This window comes from Buteo buteo, chromosome 11 (assembly GCF_964188355.1).
Source record: "Buteo buteo chromosome 11, bButBut1.hap1.1, whole genome shotgun sequence".
Taxonomy (NCBI): Eukaryota; Metazoa; Chordata; class Aves; order Accipitriformes; family Accipitridae; genus Buteo; species Buteo buteo.
In genome coordinates, this window is record NC_134181.1 from 27,144,309 (window position 1) to 27,160,758 (window position 16,450).

The window sequence follows — 16,450 nt, forward strand, 5'->3', positions numbered from 1 at the left end:
TCGTAAGACAGAAACCGAGAGTATGGGACAGGCGGGTGGGATGTGAGCAAGAGGGATGGTGTCCCGGCAGGACATGGTCACACCCGGGGCACACAGGGAGCACGCCCCACACCCAGGCAACTAGGTACAATGACAGCGAATGTGAAACAACCCCAGCACGAACCCCAGGTGTGCCTGGCCCGAGAAATGAGAGCAGCCCCCCCGAGCCGAGGTCACCCATGTGGGCAATGGCCATGCCAGCAACATCCCACCAGCCACAGAGCCAGAAGGGGAGTCACTCACCCAGGGGAGGCACCCAGCGTGCTGGGGAAGCTGCTGAGGCATCACGGTACGGCGGGGCTCGCTGCAGCCCTGTGAGACACGGTGCCCGACTGCACCCATCCTTTTATTGCAAAATGTGATAAATATACCACAGCCAAGGACCCTGCCACCCCGCTTCCCCACTGAGCCAAGCCTGGCGGTAACACCCCGCATATTGACATTTATATAAAATAACACCACAAAAAAAGCAATTGAACCCCCAGGGGTGAGCATGGGGGGGGCACGAGCCTGGTCCACCACCCACAGCACGGAGCAGGGTTGCAAAGGCAAGCGAGTGCAGGGGCCAGAGGGTGCTGGGTACCCTCCCTCCCACCCCCAAATCTTTGTTCATCCAGTTCTGTCATGCGCATGAATCCAGCTGCTCCAGAACCATCTGGTTCCTGCTGCCCGAGGCGAGGGGCTGAGCAGCACAGGGGGACGCGACCAGGGCTGGTGCTGCTCCCCTGGGAGTGAGGGGCTGCAGCTACCCCCTCCCCTCGGCAGTCGCCCGTCATCCCAGTGCATCCCTCACAGGTTGTTAGAGGTGGTAGCAGGGTCAGTGTAGGTGAAGGTGCCGGCCCCCGCACCATTGCTGCTGGCCACCTGGGGAGGGATCAGTGAAGGGGCGTCAGAGCTGGGCTGGGGAGGGGCTGGGCTGAGCCCCCTCCTCAGCCCCTACCCCGGGGCAGCAGGGGAACCCCCACACCCTCACCACGGGCACCATGGACAGGCCCGTGCTCAGCCAAAAAATGCATCCCCCCTGCCGCATGGTGGGCAGCTGCACCCAGCCATGGGCACTGCGGGCACCCACCACCTCCATGGGCACCCCGAGCCCCCCCCGGGTGCAGGAGCTGGTGGAGAAGCTGAAGTGGCCTTGGCTGTGTTCCCCTCCTGCGCGATACGCCTACCCGGCAAGAGCAAAGGTAAATATTTACCCAGGCCCCTGGTATCTGAACAGGGCAAGCTGCTTGCACAGAGCCAAGCAGCTGGATATGGCCCCCGCCTGCAGCACCAGCATGCAGGGGAGCGCAGCGCACTGCGGGGATGGGGACGGTCCCCCAAACCCCACATACATCACTTGGGGGAGCCGTACCCTTTGTGTGTACAGGCAGCTCCTGATGCTGCACCTGCACGATACAGGGTGCAGGATACGGGGATCAGCCCCCTGCCACCCCTGCACCGCCCCAGCCCCAGCCCCAACCCCAACCCTACTCCCCATCCATGGCAGAAGGATGGTCTGACTCTGGCAGATGGAAGGGTCTGGCTGGGACACAGGGAGAAGGGGCAGCGAGCCCCCTGCCCACTGTGCAGGGCTGGGTAGGGGGAGCAGCCACCTAAGGTCGTGGGGAGTTCCCCAGAGCCAGGCCGGGTCTGCCAGCACCGGCTGCGCGCCCAGCGCTGCTGCTCCATCCAGGCGTGAAAGTTAGGCTCACCTCCCAGCCGGGAGGGGACCGGTGTGGGGCAGGCTCGCAGGGCCACCCATCCCCTGTCCCACCGGCTCTGTTAGCCATTAACCCAGTGGTCAAGGGACCTACCCAGCTACCCAGCTGCACCGAAAAGCACCTTCCCCTGCACCACCCCCAGCCCCGCAGCGGCTGGGACGCCAGGCACGAGCAGCCCTGGGAACGGTGGCACTCGGCTCTCACCTGGCTGTAGGGGTTGGGCTTGCTGTTGGGTGACACGTAGCGCCCGTGGCTCTGGTATGGGGGGTACTCAGCCATGGGGTGGTAGGAGTCCTTTGTGCTGAACAGGTCCAGCTTCCCTCGGCTTTTGCGGCAGCAGGTGCAGGTGGTCTGCGTAGGAAGAGGGAAGGGGTCAGGAGCCTGGGGGCAAGGGGACAGGGACAGGGGACCCACCAGCAGAAGGCAGGTGAGGACAGGGATGGGGACGGGGGACTCACTATCAGAAGGCAGGTGAGGATGCTCAGCAGCAGCAGGATGCAGACCAGGACCAGCAGAGCAATGGCCCAGTCCGGGACCATGGGCACCGGTGTTGGGGATGCCACGTCCACAGTGCCTGAAAGAGGACCAGAGCCGTGTCTGGGCTGCTGGGCAGAGCCACAGGGCTGGCCAGGACAAACAGGCCTGAGAGACCCCCAGGATGGGGCATGAGGGGATGAGCCCTCCTCCACAGGGTCCGGTTAGTCCTCCCAGCGCTGTCCACCACAGGCACTGGGAAACTGCATTGGCTCTGTCAGCTGCAAGGCCTGAGCCTGTCCCACAGCCAAAAAGCCTCCCTGCCCAGGCCAGGATGGGGCAGCGCTTGTGAAGCCTCCCAGGGCACTCCCACGGGGATCCGTCCACCCTCATACCCCCAGCCTGAAGCTCCCACTCACTCTGGATGCTGGCCAGCTGCAGGCCCATAATGAAGCCGTTCTGGTCCAGGCTGTTCCTCAGTTGCTGCTCAGCAGCATCACTGGTGACAGTGTCGTTGCCGTGCCCAAACACGAGGGTTGACTGCACCTCCACCGAGCCTTGGCTGCCCATGAAAGGAAGTGTTAGCACCTGGAGACGCCCCACGAGGGGCTCTGCACCTTGCAGCCAGGACATGCTGGCCTCTGCAGCCGGAGCTGCTGGCCCGCTCACCTGAAACGGAGCTCACTGCATCCCTTGTAGGTCTGCCCACCCATGCAGCTCGCGCAGCCAAAGACGTCTTCGAACTGGAACAAAGCACGGGGGTGACGGCCACCTCCCCAGCAGACACCCACTCCTTCCCATCCCCTCGCCGCTCCCCCTCACAGGACCAGCCGGGGCTGCTGAAGTGGCTGGCAGAGTGGATGCTCAGAGCACTTCCATGGGAAGCCCTGACGGGAGGTGGCTCCTTCCCAGCACGTCTGTGACCCGGGGGGTCTTTGCTCACCCGGGCAGCCCGCAGGAAGGGCTGTGACTTACCATGGTCAAGACGGTGTGGCTCAGGCTCCTGTACTCCTTCGACGTGGGGTCGCGCAGGCTCTCGTTGAAGCTCCTGTTGACAATGCGGAAGGACAGTGAGATGTGGAGGAGCAGCTGGACCGCGGCAGGAAGCAGGGCTGTGGTTTTGCTGGGCTTGGGACTACTGCTCCTGCCCAGCACAGCCGTGGAGGTCTGCCTGGGAGCCATGCTGCCCTGAGCGGTGACAGAAGTTCTCCACGTGGGGACGACTTGAGTGCTGCTGCTTTCATTGCCTTTGGTGCTGGAGGTGGGGATCACTGTGCCACCACCTGTGGCAGAGATGGGAACCGCAGAGCTGTTGCTGGTTGTGTTGGTGCCAAAGTGGGGGACCCAGTTGCTGCTGTTTGCAGTGGTGTTGGTGTGGGAGATGGCAGTGCTGCTAGAGATGGGCACTGAGGTGCTGTTGGCTGTGGTGTTGCCTATGGAGCTGTTGCTGGACTGGAAGTTTGTGGTGTTGCCTGTGGCAGGGAAGACTGTGGTGTAAGAGGAGACAGAGGTTTGGGTCCTGTTGCCACTTGTGTTTTTGGAGATTGTGACATTCAGAGTGGTGGTCGTGGGGGTGGTGGTGGTCTTGATGGTCGTCTCCATCGTTGTCTCTGTAGTGGTTGTGTCAGTTGTGGTCGTCTCTGTAGTGGTCTCGGTGGTCATGGCACAGGTACCTACAGGAAACACTAGGAGTCAGCAGCTGGGACTGCAGCACTGGTTTGCGAAGCTTTTACACAATGCAGCTCCTCAGCTAGACACTCCCCTGGGCCACAAAGTCCGAGAAGCACCACAACCTCCAGGAGCCCATCACGGGCAGCTCCTGCTGCCCACAAGGCCAACAAGACCTTCAGGAACACTCCGCAAGTGGGGCTTCTGCTGAGCACACGTGGCACCACCAGAGTGTGGGTAGTGCCACCTGGACGGCTGGCACCAGCTCTGTGTCTAGCCTTGCAGACTGCCCCCCCCCCATCCTGGGGTGACCTTGCCACACTGGGGGGCTCAGGCACAGGCTGCCTGCCACCAGTAAAACCTCCTTTGCTGTGGGTCATTGGGCTGGGAGGGTGGGGTGCCACCCGCACCCCCCCCCCGAGCCTGCATGGCCTGGCTGCTGGCCAGCACAGGCGGCTCCTGGGTGGTTTCCCAGCGGGTGCTGCAGGAGCCAGCAGCACTGGAGAAGAGCCCGGGGTCCCGACGGCTCACTGAGACACACCTGCATACCAGCCTGCGAGCCCCAGGCACAGCCTGCTCCGGCTGGTCCCAGCACAGCCCAGCTGCCCGGCCCCGGCCGGTCCTTTCAGTCATGGTTAAGAGGGACCACGAACTGAGCGAGGTCCCCAGGTCCTGGCTTTGCTGGGAACCAGCAGCCCTGGGGCACTACACCCCAGGGCCAGACCAGGAGAGATGGTGAGGTCCCTGCCGCCAGGGTGCCGCAGGCCACCAGCTCTAGTGTCCCCTGGTCCCCACTCAGAAAGCAGCCCAGGGGACCCCACTCCCATCCCCCTGCTCCATTACCTCCCTGCTTGCCCGGGTCCCAGGCTGGCTCCCTCTGGCTCAGCGTGCCGCCAGCCCCAGCCTCTCACCTGAAGGTGCTGTGCCTAGCACCAGCAGCAGCAGAAAGGTGCTGAATGCCATGGGGCTCGTCCCGGGGGGTCCCGGTGCCTGGCAGGGCTCTGCAGCAGCTGCTCTCCCGTTAGCTGGCGGCGCGCTCGACAATCCAGGAATCAGGAACTGGTGGCTCAACAGCGGCAGGAGCTTTATAGAGCACCTGGAGCAGGTGGGGAGGCCCCACCCTGCTACTGGCCCCAGGGAGGGGGGGTCCCTCTGCCCCACTTGGCACAGGGCACGGGTGTGCCGCCTCGCTGAGGGGGCCCCTGCAGCATCCTCCTCCCGGGTTGGGTCCCCCACACTCCCCTGGTTCAGAGAGACGCTGCCAGCAGTATCCCCATGCCACAGGTGGACGCAGCCTCAGGTGGGGGCAGGGGGAAGGGGCAGTGGCCAGGCATCCGTGGGCAGAGGTGGGGGGCAGCATCTGCCTGGCCCCGTGGGCTGAGCCACGGCCCCCCAGGACCTGGCAGGAAGCATGGGAAGGACAGAGCCCCCCAGTCCCTCGTGTGGGGCAGGGGGGTGGGCCTCATCCTCTAGCTCAGCCCAGGGTTAATCATTACCGGCTGGCCACTGCCTCACCCTACACTCAAATAAATGCTGGTGATCCCCCCCCCACTGAAATGCTTACGCAAGTGGGGCCCAGGGCCCCACAAAACCCCAGTACCTCCCAGTACCCCCCCCAGGTCCCGTTCCCGCCCCCCCCCCCCCCCCTCGGCACGAGTGCCCAGCAGGCACAAGACCCTCTTCCCACTCAGGACACAGCTCCTGGCCTAGGCTGTTGCCTGGTGCCAAGCTGGATGCCGATGCTCTACCCCAGAAGTACCAGGTGCTACCCGTGCCAGGGTGCGGAGCCCCCGTCCTCCCCGGTGACACATGCTCCTGGCAATGCCAGTCCACGCCAGCCTTTCTGGTCCCTCCCTGCCCCTGCCCTGCAGGAGAGCCCCGATTGCCAGACAGGGCCCCAAATCTCCAGGAGGGCTTGGCGGGCACTCCCACGCCCAGCATCCTGCCCAGCCCCGTGTGGAGCCGAACTGCCATCCGGGCTGTGCCAGGGGTGGGGGGGGGGGGTACCGAGGCGTCGGTGCAAAGGGAGCAAAGAGGAGGGGACCCACCCGCACTGCAGTGACAGCGGGGCAAGGGACAGGTGGCCTGGGCATCAGCGTGGGCATGATGGGACCCAGCTGCACCCAATCCTCCGACGGGCTCCACAGCCTTGGTGCGAGGCAAAGGGGGCGCGGGTAGGGGGCCGGCAGGGCGCTCGGGGCCTCCCCGAAAGCCCCCCCAGCCGTGGGGAAGGGCCGCCCCCGCCCCCCCCCGGCCGGACAGCGCCTCCCACTGCCCCTGGCACGTTCGGCTCTTTGTACCGAGCTCGGCTTTCGGCTGCAGTTCAGCACCGGGGTTGCAGATCCCGGCCCGCCCCCCCCCCCCCCAAAAGCCCCCCTCCCAGCCCCCCCCCCCAGCCCGCTCAAAGCGCGGCTTTAAGGGTGCGGCGTTCCCCTCGGCAAAGGCCGCGCTGCGCGGGGGGAGCGGAGGGAAAGGAAGGGGCCGCACACGCAGATCCACGTCCCCGTCCCCTGAGGGCACCGGGCTCGGGGACCTTGCGGCCAGACCGACCGTACCGGGGGCCTCCGCATGTCCGTGGGGCTGAGCGGGGCCGTTGGGGCCCGGCCCGGCCCGGTCCCGCCCCGCCCCGCCCGGCGGCGCTTGAACTGCGGCGCCCCCTGGCGGGCGTGGCCCCCCCGCAACGCGCGCCCCGGCTCCGGCGACCGGGACCGGGACCGGGACCGGGACCCGGACCCGGACCCGGGCCCGCGGACGCCCCTCGTAGCTGGGGGGGAGGGGGCGGCACAAGCCACGCCCCGCCGTGCACCTGCTGGCGGGGGGGGGGGCGGGCGGGACGGGAGGCGCTCGGTGCCGAGCGGTGATTTCACCTGCCCCGGCCCCGCACAGGTGCGCGCAACCCCGCCGTGATGCCCCGGCACCCCCCCCCCCCGGGAAGCGCCCGCCCCCGGCCCGCGGCGGCCCCGGGGCGGGAACGGGCAGCGGACAACGCTCGCCCAGGTACCGGCACCGGCGAGGCAGCCCCGCGACCACCGCGTTGCCCTTTTAAGAGGGGGGCCCGAGGCCGCCGCGCCCTTTGTCGCCGCCACCGCCGTGAGGAGGGGGGGGCCGCGCCGGGGCCGGTGCCGGCCCCGCGCGCTCCGGGGCAGGAAGGGGAGGGGGGGGCGCATTCCGCCGCGTTGCCGGGACACCCGTCGCCATGGCGACCGGGCACTGCCGCCGGGACTCGGCGCGCGCCGCGCAGTTCCCACGGAGCGGCCCGAGCGGCGGCGGCGGCTGCGCTCCGTTCCCTCCGGGGCGGCGGGAGGGACGGGATGCGGTGCAGTGTTGTGCTCTCGCCTACCAATATTGCACTCGTCCCGGCCTCCCGCCGCCGTGGACTCCGCCAGTGGGACCGGCCGGGCACCGGGTTCCCCCCCCCCCCCCTACTCCACGCCCTGCGACGACCACCGGGAGGACGGCGCGGGACGGAGTCGAGAGCGGGGGGGAGGGGGTTGGGGGGGGGGCAGCGCCCTCTCGGGGCACCGGGACCCCCCCCCAGGAACCGGGCGCGCAGGCTAGAAAACACTCAAAACTTTATGGCCAGACTTCGGGCAGGGACCGCAGCAGCAGGCAGCGCCGCGGGCAGCGCGGGAGAGGGGGGCGGAGGGGGGGGTAGCCCCGCCACCCGCGGGGCCCCGCTCGCCCCGCTGCCGGCCGCACGCGCCGGTACCGGCAGTGCAAAGTCCGCGGAGGGGGGGGGGGTGGGTGGGCCGGGAGCGGGGCCCGGCCGGGAGGGGCTGCGGCGCTCGGAGAGCCCCCGGCGGGGAGGGGAGGGGGGGCCCGGGCCGGGCGCGGCAGCTCACTCGCGTCCCTCCAGCAGGAACCGGCGGAAGGGCTCGAAGTCGGCAGGGATCGTGTCTGCGGGGGGAGAGCGGGGGGGGGGGGGCGGACGTCAGGAGCCGGGGGGACACGGGCAAGCCCCGGTAAAGCGGGAGAGCCCCCCGGCCAGGACCGACCCCCGCAGCAGGGGCGAGGAAGGAGATGCGCTGCGTGCTCTCGGCCCCCGGCTCGGAGGGGGGGGGGGGCCCGGTGGCCCCGCGGGGGGGGTGTGTGTGTCCGTGCTCACCGTTGCAGCGGTACTGCAGGTTGGACCAGATGATGTTCTCCTGGGAGAAGCAGAAGACCCCCAGCCGTCCCCCGCGCATGGTGGTGTCGATGATCACCCCGGAGTCGGCCACCAGCCGCGGGCCCTCGTACAGCCGCACCCTGCGAGAGGGGAACGGAACGGCCCGGCCGGTCAGCGGGGGACCGGGACCCCACCGGGGGCAGCGTCGGGCATCCTGCCACGGGGCTGGGCTGGGCTGGGGGCGGCCGGGGGCACCGGGCTGGGGCCGGGGCATCCCGCCCCCGAGGTGGGATGGGGGCACCGGCCAGGGAACAGGGCGTCCCGCGGGGGCTGGGATGGGGGCACCCCGCCGTGGCCGGACACCCACCCACCGCCCCCCTCCCCGGGAGGGGGCCCCCTGCCGTGGGCCGGGATGGCCCCCTCCCCGGCCCGGCCCCGTCGCTTTTGTCGGGCGCTTTGCATGTGAAAGGCGCCGGCGGCCGGCGGGGTCGCCATGGCGACGGGACAATGGCCGCGGGGGCCCGGCGGGGCGGACGGGCCCGGCCCGCGGACCCCCCCCGCCCCCGGCGGCGGCCGCCCCGACGGGATCCTTAAAGGGGAAACGCACCCGCGGCCCCACCGGGGCAAGGACCACCTCCCCACGGCTGGCATCCTCCCCCCCCGGGCTGGACCACACGAGGGGCCGGATCCCCTTCCCAATGGCCGGCAACCGCCCCACCGGGGTGGCCCCACCGAGGAGTGGTCCCACTGAGGGGGACCCCCATCCCAACAGCTGGTATCCCCCCACTGGTGTGGTCCCACCGGGGCTGGACCCCACCCAACAGTCAGCATCCTCCCCCTCTGCAGTAGCCAGAGCAGCCCCCATGCCAGCAGCCTCTGTGCCCCCCGTGCCCGGTCCCCGCTCACCTGATGTAGCCCACCTGGGGCCTGTGCGCCAGCTGCCAGCGGTACGACGTCTTGTCCCGCCAGCCCACATTGCGTGGGTCCTTCCAGAGCAGGCGGACGTGGTCGGGCGTGTGGCCCGTGTGCCACAGCGCGTTGCGCAGGTGCTCCCCTGGGCCCGTCGAGGACTTCACTGCCTGCGGGTGCAGAGGGTGTCAGGGGGGACCTGGCCGGGGGTGGGGGGGTGGGGTGTGTGACCCAGCCCACAGGGTGGCCAACACCCACCTTGAGCTGCAGCCCTGGCTCGGCCACGGCACGGAAAGGGGTGGCCTGCCAGTACGTCTGCTCCGTTTGCTTCCACATCACCACGTAGAAGCTGGCGCTGTCCTGGTAGCTGAAGATGAAGCCAGCATAGTCATCGTCGGTGACGGTGTTGACGTGGAAGGTGCCCTCGAAGTCCACCCCGTTGAAGGCCGTGTAGCCTACAGGCAGGCAAATGCAGCAAGGAGCCCTCTCCTGCGGCACAGGACCCTGCACCCTGCCTCCCTTCAGCCCACCCTTCATCCCTGTGTGGGGCAAAGAACCAGCCCTCACCCCCCCCAGTGCAGGCGGACAGAAGTAGGGGGGCTGCCCCATGGCGCCTGCAGGTGGAAGAGCATCTCTTACCAACAGCCAAGCCTGGGTCACTGTTCATGGTCTGCACGATCTCCATGCCCTGTGGGGGACAGCTGGGTGAGGGACATCCCCAGCATCCCCAGGGACCAGCCGGCCCTCTTTTGCTCCCACCACAGCAGCACAGACCCCAGAAACACTGGGGGTAGCACCCACACCTGGTTGAGGACAACCCAATTGGGATCAATCTGGGCATCCCCCTCGGGGTCGAGGATGACGGTCTGGTAGGCGCGGAAGTCAGTCAGTGTCACCTCGGCGCTCTCGGGGCACACGTCCAGCTGGTCCACCACCGTGTCATTGTCGAAGTCCTCCTCACACACGTCACCCACACCGTTCCCTGGGGACACGTACCCTAGTCAGGGCCAGGGCAAGCCCACGCAGCTCTGCCTCCTCCCGCCTACCCCATGCTCACCGTCTGAGTCCTTCTGGTTGGGGTTAGGGATGAGGCGGCAGTTGTCTGGACCAGGTGCTGTGTAGTCAGGGATGCCATCGTTGTCATCGTCATTATCACAGTCATCTCCCAGCCCATCGTTGTCCGAGTCCAGCTGGGAGCTGTTGGGGATCTCGGCACAGTTGTCTTTGGTGTCCTGATGCCCATCCCCATCGCTGGGAGCAAGAACAGGGTCAGAGGAGAGCCGCAACCCAGGGTCCTGGCACCACATCCCGGCACCCTTGCCAACCCCAAAGACGCCATCATCCCCCCTTCCTGGGTCCCCGAGCCAGGAACCCAGCTCTGCCCCCGGGGACAGGACGTAACAGGATGGGATGGGGAGGTGACTCTGCAGCAGTGCAGTCCCCACCTGTCCTCATTGGTGTCACAGATGTCTCCTACCAGGTCACTGTCCATATCTGTCTGGAGGAGACCAGAGCCCTAGTTCAGCGGACACTCTGGGGTGAGGGGGCCCAGCCACGCTGCAGGAGGATGCACCGCTCCCCAGCTTGGCAGGGCCCCGCATGCCCCAAGCCCCCTGCCCCAGCCTGGCCCCAACCATACCTGAGTGGGGTTGCTCATTTCAGGGCAACTATCACAGGCGTCCCCAACGCCATCCTCATCCCGGTCTGTCTGCAGGGGGTTAGGCACCTTGGGGCAGTTATCCAGCATGTTGGGAATCCCTGCAAGGACAGCCCTGGGTGGATGTCCTCATCCCCCCAGCCTGGCATGACAGCATCCCTGCTCTGTGAGCAGCCCCAGCCCCGCACAGGCAGACCAGCCCCAAGAGCCACTCACCATCCCCATCGATGTCATTATCGCAAGCATCCCCCTCGCCGTTGCTGTCCGTGTCCCACTGGTCGTTATTGGGCACGTTGGGGCAGTTGTCACAGGCGTCCCCGAAGGAGTCGGTGTCCGAGTTCTGCTGGTCCTTGTTGGGGAAGAGCCGGCAGTTGTCCTGTGGGGAAGAGGACGGGGATGACCGCGCTGCAGTGGCTGGCAGACAAGAGGCCACAGTCCCGCACAGGTCAGGGCACGAGGACATCTCCTCTAGCATGCTGAGTGAGCGCATCCCAGAGCCACAAGCCTGCCGATCCCCAGGAGAAGTATCTTGAGGGAGTCAGCACCAAGCCAAAGGGAGAAGCCCTCCGCCCAGCACATCCACCTCCACGTTCTTGATGCCATCACCGTCGGCATCATCGTCGCACTGGTCCCCGATGCCATCATTGTCGGCGTCCTCCTGCCCCGAATTCGGTGTCAGGCGGCAGTTGTCCTGCAGGCACAGACAGCATTAAAGATGGGGAGGAGATGAGGTCTGAAGCACAGCCCTGCCACAGGCTCCCTGAGCCCTGGCACCCCCTGCCCAAGGACGCTGACCTCCCTCTCTGGGAGCCCACCTGCTTGCAGTGCTTGTTATTGTCGATGCACGGCAGGGGCTCATCTGGGTAGCCATCGAGGTCCGTGTCTTGCCCGCACACATTGCCGTTGCCAGCCCAGCCCACGTTGCACTGCAGAAAGAAGAAAGCAGGGGCTGGGAAGCAGGAAAAGGCCCTGGCAGGACCAACTGCTGCCCGTGCCAATACCCTCTGTACACCCCCGCTTCACCCTCCTCCCTGCCCCTGTCCCCCACTCACCGCACAGGAAATTTCACCATTCCTCTCAAACATGCAGAAGCCATTAATGTCACAAGGATTGGAGGTGGGAGTGCTGCAGGACTTCTGCGGGACACAGCCAGACGTTTGATTCCCAACAAACCCTGACTTGCAGGGACCACACTTGTAGGAGCCCTGGGAAAGAGAGGGCAGTGGCAGGATTAGGGGAGCAGAGCGGCCCCGGATGCCAGGCAGGAGAGCGGGGCAGCTCTGCTCACCAGCGTGTTGGTGCAGATGGAGTTGGGGTCACAGCCTCCGTTGTTGCCATCGTTGCATTCATCAATATCCATGCAAACCTGCGAGCCGCGTGGGAGAAACCGTCACCCGGGGCCTTTCCCTGCCTGCAGTTCTGCCCGTTCCTGTCCCAGGAAAGCTGCCCTCCTCTGGCAGGCACAGCATCCTCCACCCATCCCTGCAGCTCAGCAGCCTGGAGTACCCACGGGGATCCGGCCGAGTCCCACGCCACCACACTCACCTGCTTGCTGGCCCTCACGTAGTCCACCCCCACGCCGGAGACGGTGTTGCCCCGATAGCCACGGGGACAGGGCTCACAGCGGAATCCGGGGGCCGTGTTGATGCACTTGGAGCCAGGGAAGCAGGGGTTGGCATGAGCGCACTGCGGCACGAGGAGAGAGACAGGCTTCAACCTCAGGCATGGCAACCTGCACCTTGGGGTGACCACTGCCCCGGGGCATCCCAGCGGGGCCCTTCCCCAGCTTCAGGATGCATCCGGAGAGGGGAAGTATCGCCTGCCCGCACTGCTCTGGCAGCGCTGGGGCTGCTGACCCACCCCAGGAGCGTGCCCACCTCATCGATGTCGGCACAGTACGTGCCGTTGCCCTCCAGCCCCGGTGGGCAGGGCCCGCAGCGGTACCCGGGGTACTCGTATGTCTCCATGCAGTCCACGCCGCTGAAGCAGGGGTTGGGGTTGCAGCGGGACCGGTGCTCATGGAAGCCTGAGGAGGGCCAGGCAGGTGGTGAGACGGAGCAGCCCTTTGCCCCCTGAGGTGGGAGCAGAGCCTCGCCAGCACTCACCGCAGACCTGGCACTCCATGATGGTGTTGCGAATCAGAGACATCTCCTTCACCTGCGAGGCAGCAAAGCACTGAGCATCAGGAGGATGCGGCGTACTGGCTGGCACCGTGCTCTTGGGAAATCCAGCCTAGGGAGGGCCGGTACCGCCGCACTGTCTCACCTGGTCCCTAATGTCTTCCCGCAGGTCGGTCAGAAGCCGGTTGAAGAGGGTCAGCTGCGTGACTAGTGCCTTGGTCTGCTCGCCTGCCAAGAGCAGAAAGGACAAGGTCAGCCCCAGGACAGATGCAGCCTCCCGGGCCATTGGCTGGGACTGCTCTGCCCCCCGGCACAGAACTGGGAAGACAAGACAGCCAACGGCCCGTCCTCCTCCTCCCTGGTCCACACAGGGCCCCCTCCCCTGTAGCGCATCCCGTGCCCTCTGACCCACCCCATCCTGGGGCACTGGGACAGACTGCAGAGGGTTTTCTGCCTCCGTGGAGCCCCAAATGCTGCCACCACCCTTGCGCCAGGGAAAGCGGGAAGCAGAGCAGGGACTTACCAAGGATGGAGGCCAGCACACTTGTGACTGCAAGGAGAGAGATGAGATATTACTGAATGCTGCCATCAAAGCCCAGCAGTATCACCTTGCACGGTTGCTCCTGGTCAGCACAGGAGCTCCCACCTGCGTGGGGACACCTGGACTGGGAGAGGCAGGAACACCCCCCTGTGCGGCATGCTCTCACCTCCCACCTCCATGGGCCACCGCACACAGCACGCATGGGTGACCCCATCAGCCCTCCCCACTGCCATGCTCGGCGCAGGGCACGGACATGCTGTTACCTGCGCTGTGAATGGACTCATCTCCTTGGAAAGGGCACTCGCTCAGGGCCCCGACGCGGCTCATGGACCCTCCCAGGATCAGCTTCATCGACTCCACGAACCCCTGACGTACAAGGGGAGACGCAGTCAGCCGTGGGGGGGCTCTGCCTGTCCCCAAGGGCGCAGGGGGTGTCTCGGCTCCCTGGGGGGGTCCCGGCACTCACCTGCATCCTCTGGTAGGCCTTCTGCCCTGTGCGCACCTCGATGGACTCCACCTCTGCCAGGGGGATCTCCGACAGCTCAGGCAGCCCCACGCTGGAGTCCATCTGCTTGCAGTCGACGTAAAGCTCCACACTCAGCATGTCCCCGCGCAGCCCGCTCAGGCGCACGATGATGTTGTGGCTCTGTCCGTCCGCCACGTGCGCGTGCTGCAGGTTGACCGAGTGGAGCTTGTTGTCTTCCCGCAGGTAGCGCACCAGGACTGCGGAGGAGCGGGAAGGGGCCGTCAGCTCTCCCCCCAACAGCACCAGCACCTCCTAGGACCAGCGCGCACCCCGTTGCTCTCCCCAGCGGACCCCTCGGATGGCAGGAACTCGGTCCCCATTTCTCTTTGAGCATCAAGGCAAGACCAGGGCCAGCACGTCCCCGCGCAGCAGGCACCCACCTTTGTTGATTTTCCCCACCACAGAGACCTCCAGCCACCTCGTGTTGTCCTTCTTGGAGTAGAGGCCGAAGAGGGTCCCCCCCTGCTTGGGGGGCAGGCGGAAGGTGGAGAGGAGGTAAACATCGTTAACTGTCAGGAGCTCCATCCGGATCTTGTGCGTTATGCTGGCCATCTGCCGGGCCTCGCTCACCATCAGCAGGTCGATGACTGTGGGAGCCAGGCACAGGGGTCACATCCTGACCGGCAGCCGCAGCTCCGGCCGCAGGAGCGCAGAGATGCCCGGTGCGGGGCACTGCGGCCCTGCCCGCTGCGAGCCCGGCCAGACCGAGGGGATGGAGCCAGGGCGGCGGGGGTGTCCCTGGACCGCCGGGCCCCCCGGGGCGGGGGGCGGCCGGGGAAGCCCCGAGCGCTCCGGGCCCCGCCCAGCCCCGGCCCCGCGCGGTGGCGCTCCAGCACCGGCAGCGCCGGGTCCGCGCCGCCGAGAGGGACTCGCGGAGCCCCCGCCACCGGCGGCCCAGCGGGGTTCCCGGTCCGGAGCCCGCCCTGCTCCCCTGCTCCGCAGCTGGGGCTTCCCAGCGGCGGCGGCTGCAGCCCCTCACCGGCCCCCAGCATCCCGCAGCCGGGACGGGCAGGGTTGGGCGGGCAGGGCTGAGCGAGCCAGTCCGGCCCCGCGGGACCGCGGAGCGGGGACGCAGCTCACGTGGAGCTGCGGGGGCAGCGCGGAGCCTTCCCCCCCCCCCGCCTCCGCCGCCCTCCGGGACCGGCCCCGACGGCCGCCCCGCCACGGCGCAGCGGGACCGGGAGCCCCCGGAGGGACGGCCCGGCCCTCGGCACCGGCTCGGGGCGCTCCGGGGAAGCACGGAGAGCCCGGTCCCGCCGCCGCACGGGTGGCCGCCTGCTCCGTCCAACCGCACCCGGCAGACCGGGAGGAGCCCCGGCGCCGGGGCAAGCCCCAGCCGTGCACCGGGGCCCCGGGAGCCCCCGCTGACCTGCGCGGCGCGACCGGAGCCCCTCCCGCCGCCCTGAGACGGCATCGGGACCGGCGTCCAGGCGGGACCGGCGGCTCCCTGCCCCGAGCTGCCCCCGGGCAGAGCCAGCCCTGGGGGGCGCCGGCGGCCCCCTTCCCCCCCCCGCCCCGAGCTCCGGGGATGAATCTCCCTCTGTCCCCCGCTGCCCGCAGCCCGGCTGCCGGACCTCCCAGAGCGAGGCGAGCCGCTGTCAGCGGCCCCGGACCGGGGAGGGGGGGCTGGGAGACCCCAGCTGGCGGCAGCGGGCCCGGGGTGGGCTCCGGCCGCCGCCTCCCGGCTGGCAGCGGGCCGGGCGCCCCGTCCGCCTCACCCCGTCGGGGCCACCCCGGGGCCCGGCCCGGCAGCAGCCTTACCTTGCAGCCCCGGGCGAGCCGCCGCGGCGGCGCCCAGCAGGAGCAGCGCCAGGAGCGCGCCGAGCACCGGGCCCCCCGCGGCCGCCGGTGCCCCCATGCCGCCGGTACCGCCGGTGCGGAGCGGAGAGCGGCGGCGGGGCGGGGTGGCGCGGCGCGAGCGGGGAGGGGCCGGCGCTGCCGGCGAGGAGGAAACAAAGAGCCGTCAATCACGGGGCGCGCATCCCGGGGACCCCGGCGGGTGCTCGGCCACGGCGGCCCGCTCGCAGCCCCGCCGGCGGAGAGGAGCGGGGCGGGGCGCGGCGCACCGGGCCCGGGGCTACGGGCGACCCACCGGGCCGCCCTGGCGCTACCCGCCCCTGGCGCGGCTCCCGCTCACAGAAATTGAGTGTGGCAGGCGCCGGTTCACCGGGAGGTCAGGCAGTCTGGGGCCGCCTTCTCGCCAGCCAGAGCCGCCCCAGCAGCGCCGGAGCATCCCAGCCCGGGAGAGCTGTTGTCTTCCCGCAGGTCGCCGGCAGCCGACGGCACGGCGGCGGTGCGGGGCTGCTTTGCCAGGGCACCCCGGGTCGAGGTGCCAGCCCCCCGGGCAGGCGGAGCCCCCGGGCCTGTCGCTGCTCCCCGGGCAGGCGGGAGAGGAGCGAGCGGAGCGGAGCCAGCCCGCCTGGAGAGCGCTCAGCGGCATAAATCAGTACCGGGACCCGGCCCAAGCCCCGCAGTAACACGATGAGCTCATCCCGGTAGCTCACTCCCCCTCCGCCCCGGGCTGCGGGGAGAGCGAGCGGGGGCGCCGGGGCCGCCGCGGGAGACCCCGCCGTACCTTCGGGCGGCGGCGACCCGCGGGGCAGCGCCCGGGGCCGGTCTGTGCTGCCGGACCGCCCCCCCCGGGCCTCCCGGGGGTGCTCGGGCCGGCCGAGCCGCTCCCCGCTGAGCGCCGGCCAAGGCGGGCGGGC

At 68.6% G+C, this 16,450-nt stretch overlaps 2 protein-coding genes across 2 annotated transcripts; both read right to left on the minus strand.

The window, feature by feature from the left end:
• Positions 1 to 347: 347 nt before the first annotated feature.
• On the minus strand, positions 348 to 5,446 carry MUC1 (mucin 1, cell surface associated). Its single transcript, XM_075041028.1, has 7 exons — positions 4,796 to 5,446; positions 3,192 to 3,889; positions 2,886 to 2,959; positions 2,636 to 2,778; positions 2,201 to 2,316; positions 1,947 to 2,093; positions 348 to 903 (listed from the first exon to the last, which is right to left on the minus strand). The coding sequence occupies exons 1-7, from the start codon at positions 4,845 to 4,847 to the stop codon at positions 829 to 831; spliced, it is 1,305 nt and encodes a 434-aa protein (XP_074897129.1). The 5' UTR covers positions 4,848 to 5,446; the 3' UTR covers positions 348 to 828.
• A 1,980-nt stretch (positions 5,447 to 7,426) lies between these two features.
• Positions 7,427 to 16,349, minus strand: THBS3 (thrombospondin 3). Its single transcript, XM_075041027.1, has 23 exons — positions 15,504 to 16,349; positions 14,123 to 14,329; positions 13,683 to 13,939; positions 13,480 to 13,582; positions 13,199 to 13,225; positions 12,821 to 12,903; positions 12,661 to 12,712; positions 12,433 to 12,581; positions 12,101 to 12,241; positions 11,844 to 11,921; positions 11,608 to 11,760; positions 11,371 to 11,481; positions 11,139 to 11,246; positions 10,772 to 10,931; positions 10,538 to 10,656; positions 10,344 to 10,396; positions 9,956 to 10,149; positions 9,702 to 9,880; positions 9,538 to 9,586; positions 9,157 to 9,353; positions 8,896 to 9,068; positions 7,990 to 8,129; positions 7,427 to 7,781 (listed from the first exon to the last, which is right to left on the minus strand). Exons 1-23 carry the CDS (start codon positions 15,598 to 15,600, stop codon positions 7,723 to 7,725), a joined length of 2,889 nt encoding a protein of 962 aa, XP_074897128.1. The 5' UTR covers positions 15,601 to 16,349; the 3' UTR covers positions 7,427 to 7,722.
• Between the last annotated feature and the right edge of the window lie 101 nt (positions 16,350 to 16,450).

What these genes read in the sequence shown, in the direction of transcription:
- MUC1 (XM_075041028.1), bottom strand. Translation starts at nt 4,847, where the DNA reads ATGGCATTCAGCACCTTTCTGCTGCTGCTGGTGCTAGGCACAGCACCT. An exon ending in GCTAGGCACAGCACCTTCAG is followed by an intron (nt 3,890 to 4,795) that starts GTGAGAGGCTGG and finishes TGTTTCCTGTAG; the next exon opens with GTACCTGTGCCATGACCACC. An exon ending in GCCACACCGTCTTGACCATG is followed by an intron (nt 2,960 to 3,191) that starts GTAAGTCACAGC and finishes GCTTTGTTCCAG; the next exon opens with TTCGAAGACGTCTTTGGCTG.
- THBS3 (XM_075041027.1), bottom strand. Translation starts at nt 15,600, where the DNA reads ATGGGGGCACCGGCGGCCGCGGGGGGCCCGGTGCTCGGCGCGCTCCTG. An exon ending in GGCTCGCCCGGGGCTGCAAG is followed by an intron (nt 14,330 to 15,503) that starts GTAAGGCTGCTG and finishes TGGCTCCCACAG; the next exon opens with TCATCGACCTGCTGATGGTG. An exon ending in AAATGAGCAACCCCACTCAG is followed by an intron (nt 10,397 to 10,537) that starts GTATGGTTGGGG and finishes GGTCTCCTCCAG; the next exon opens with ACAGATATGGACAGTGACCT.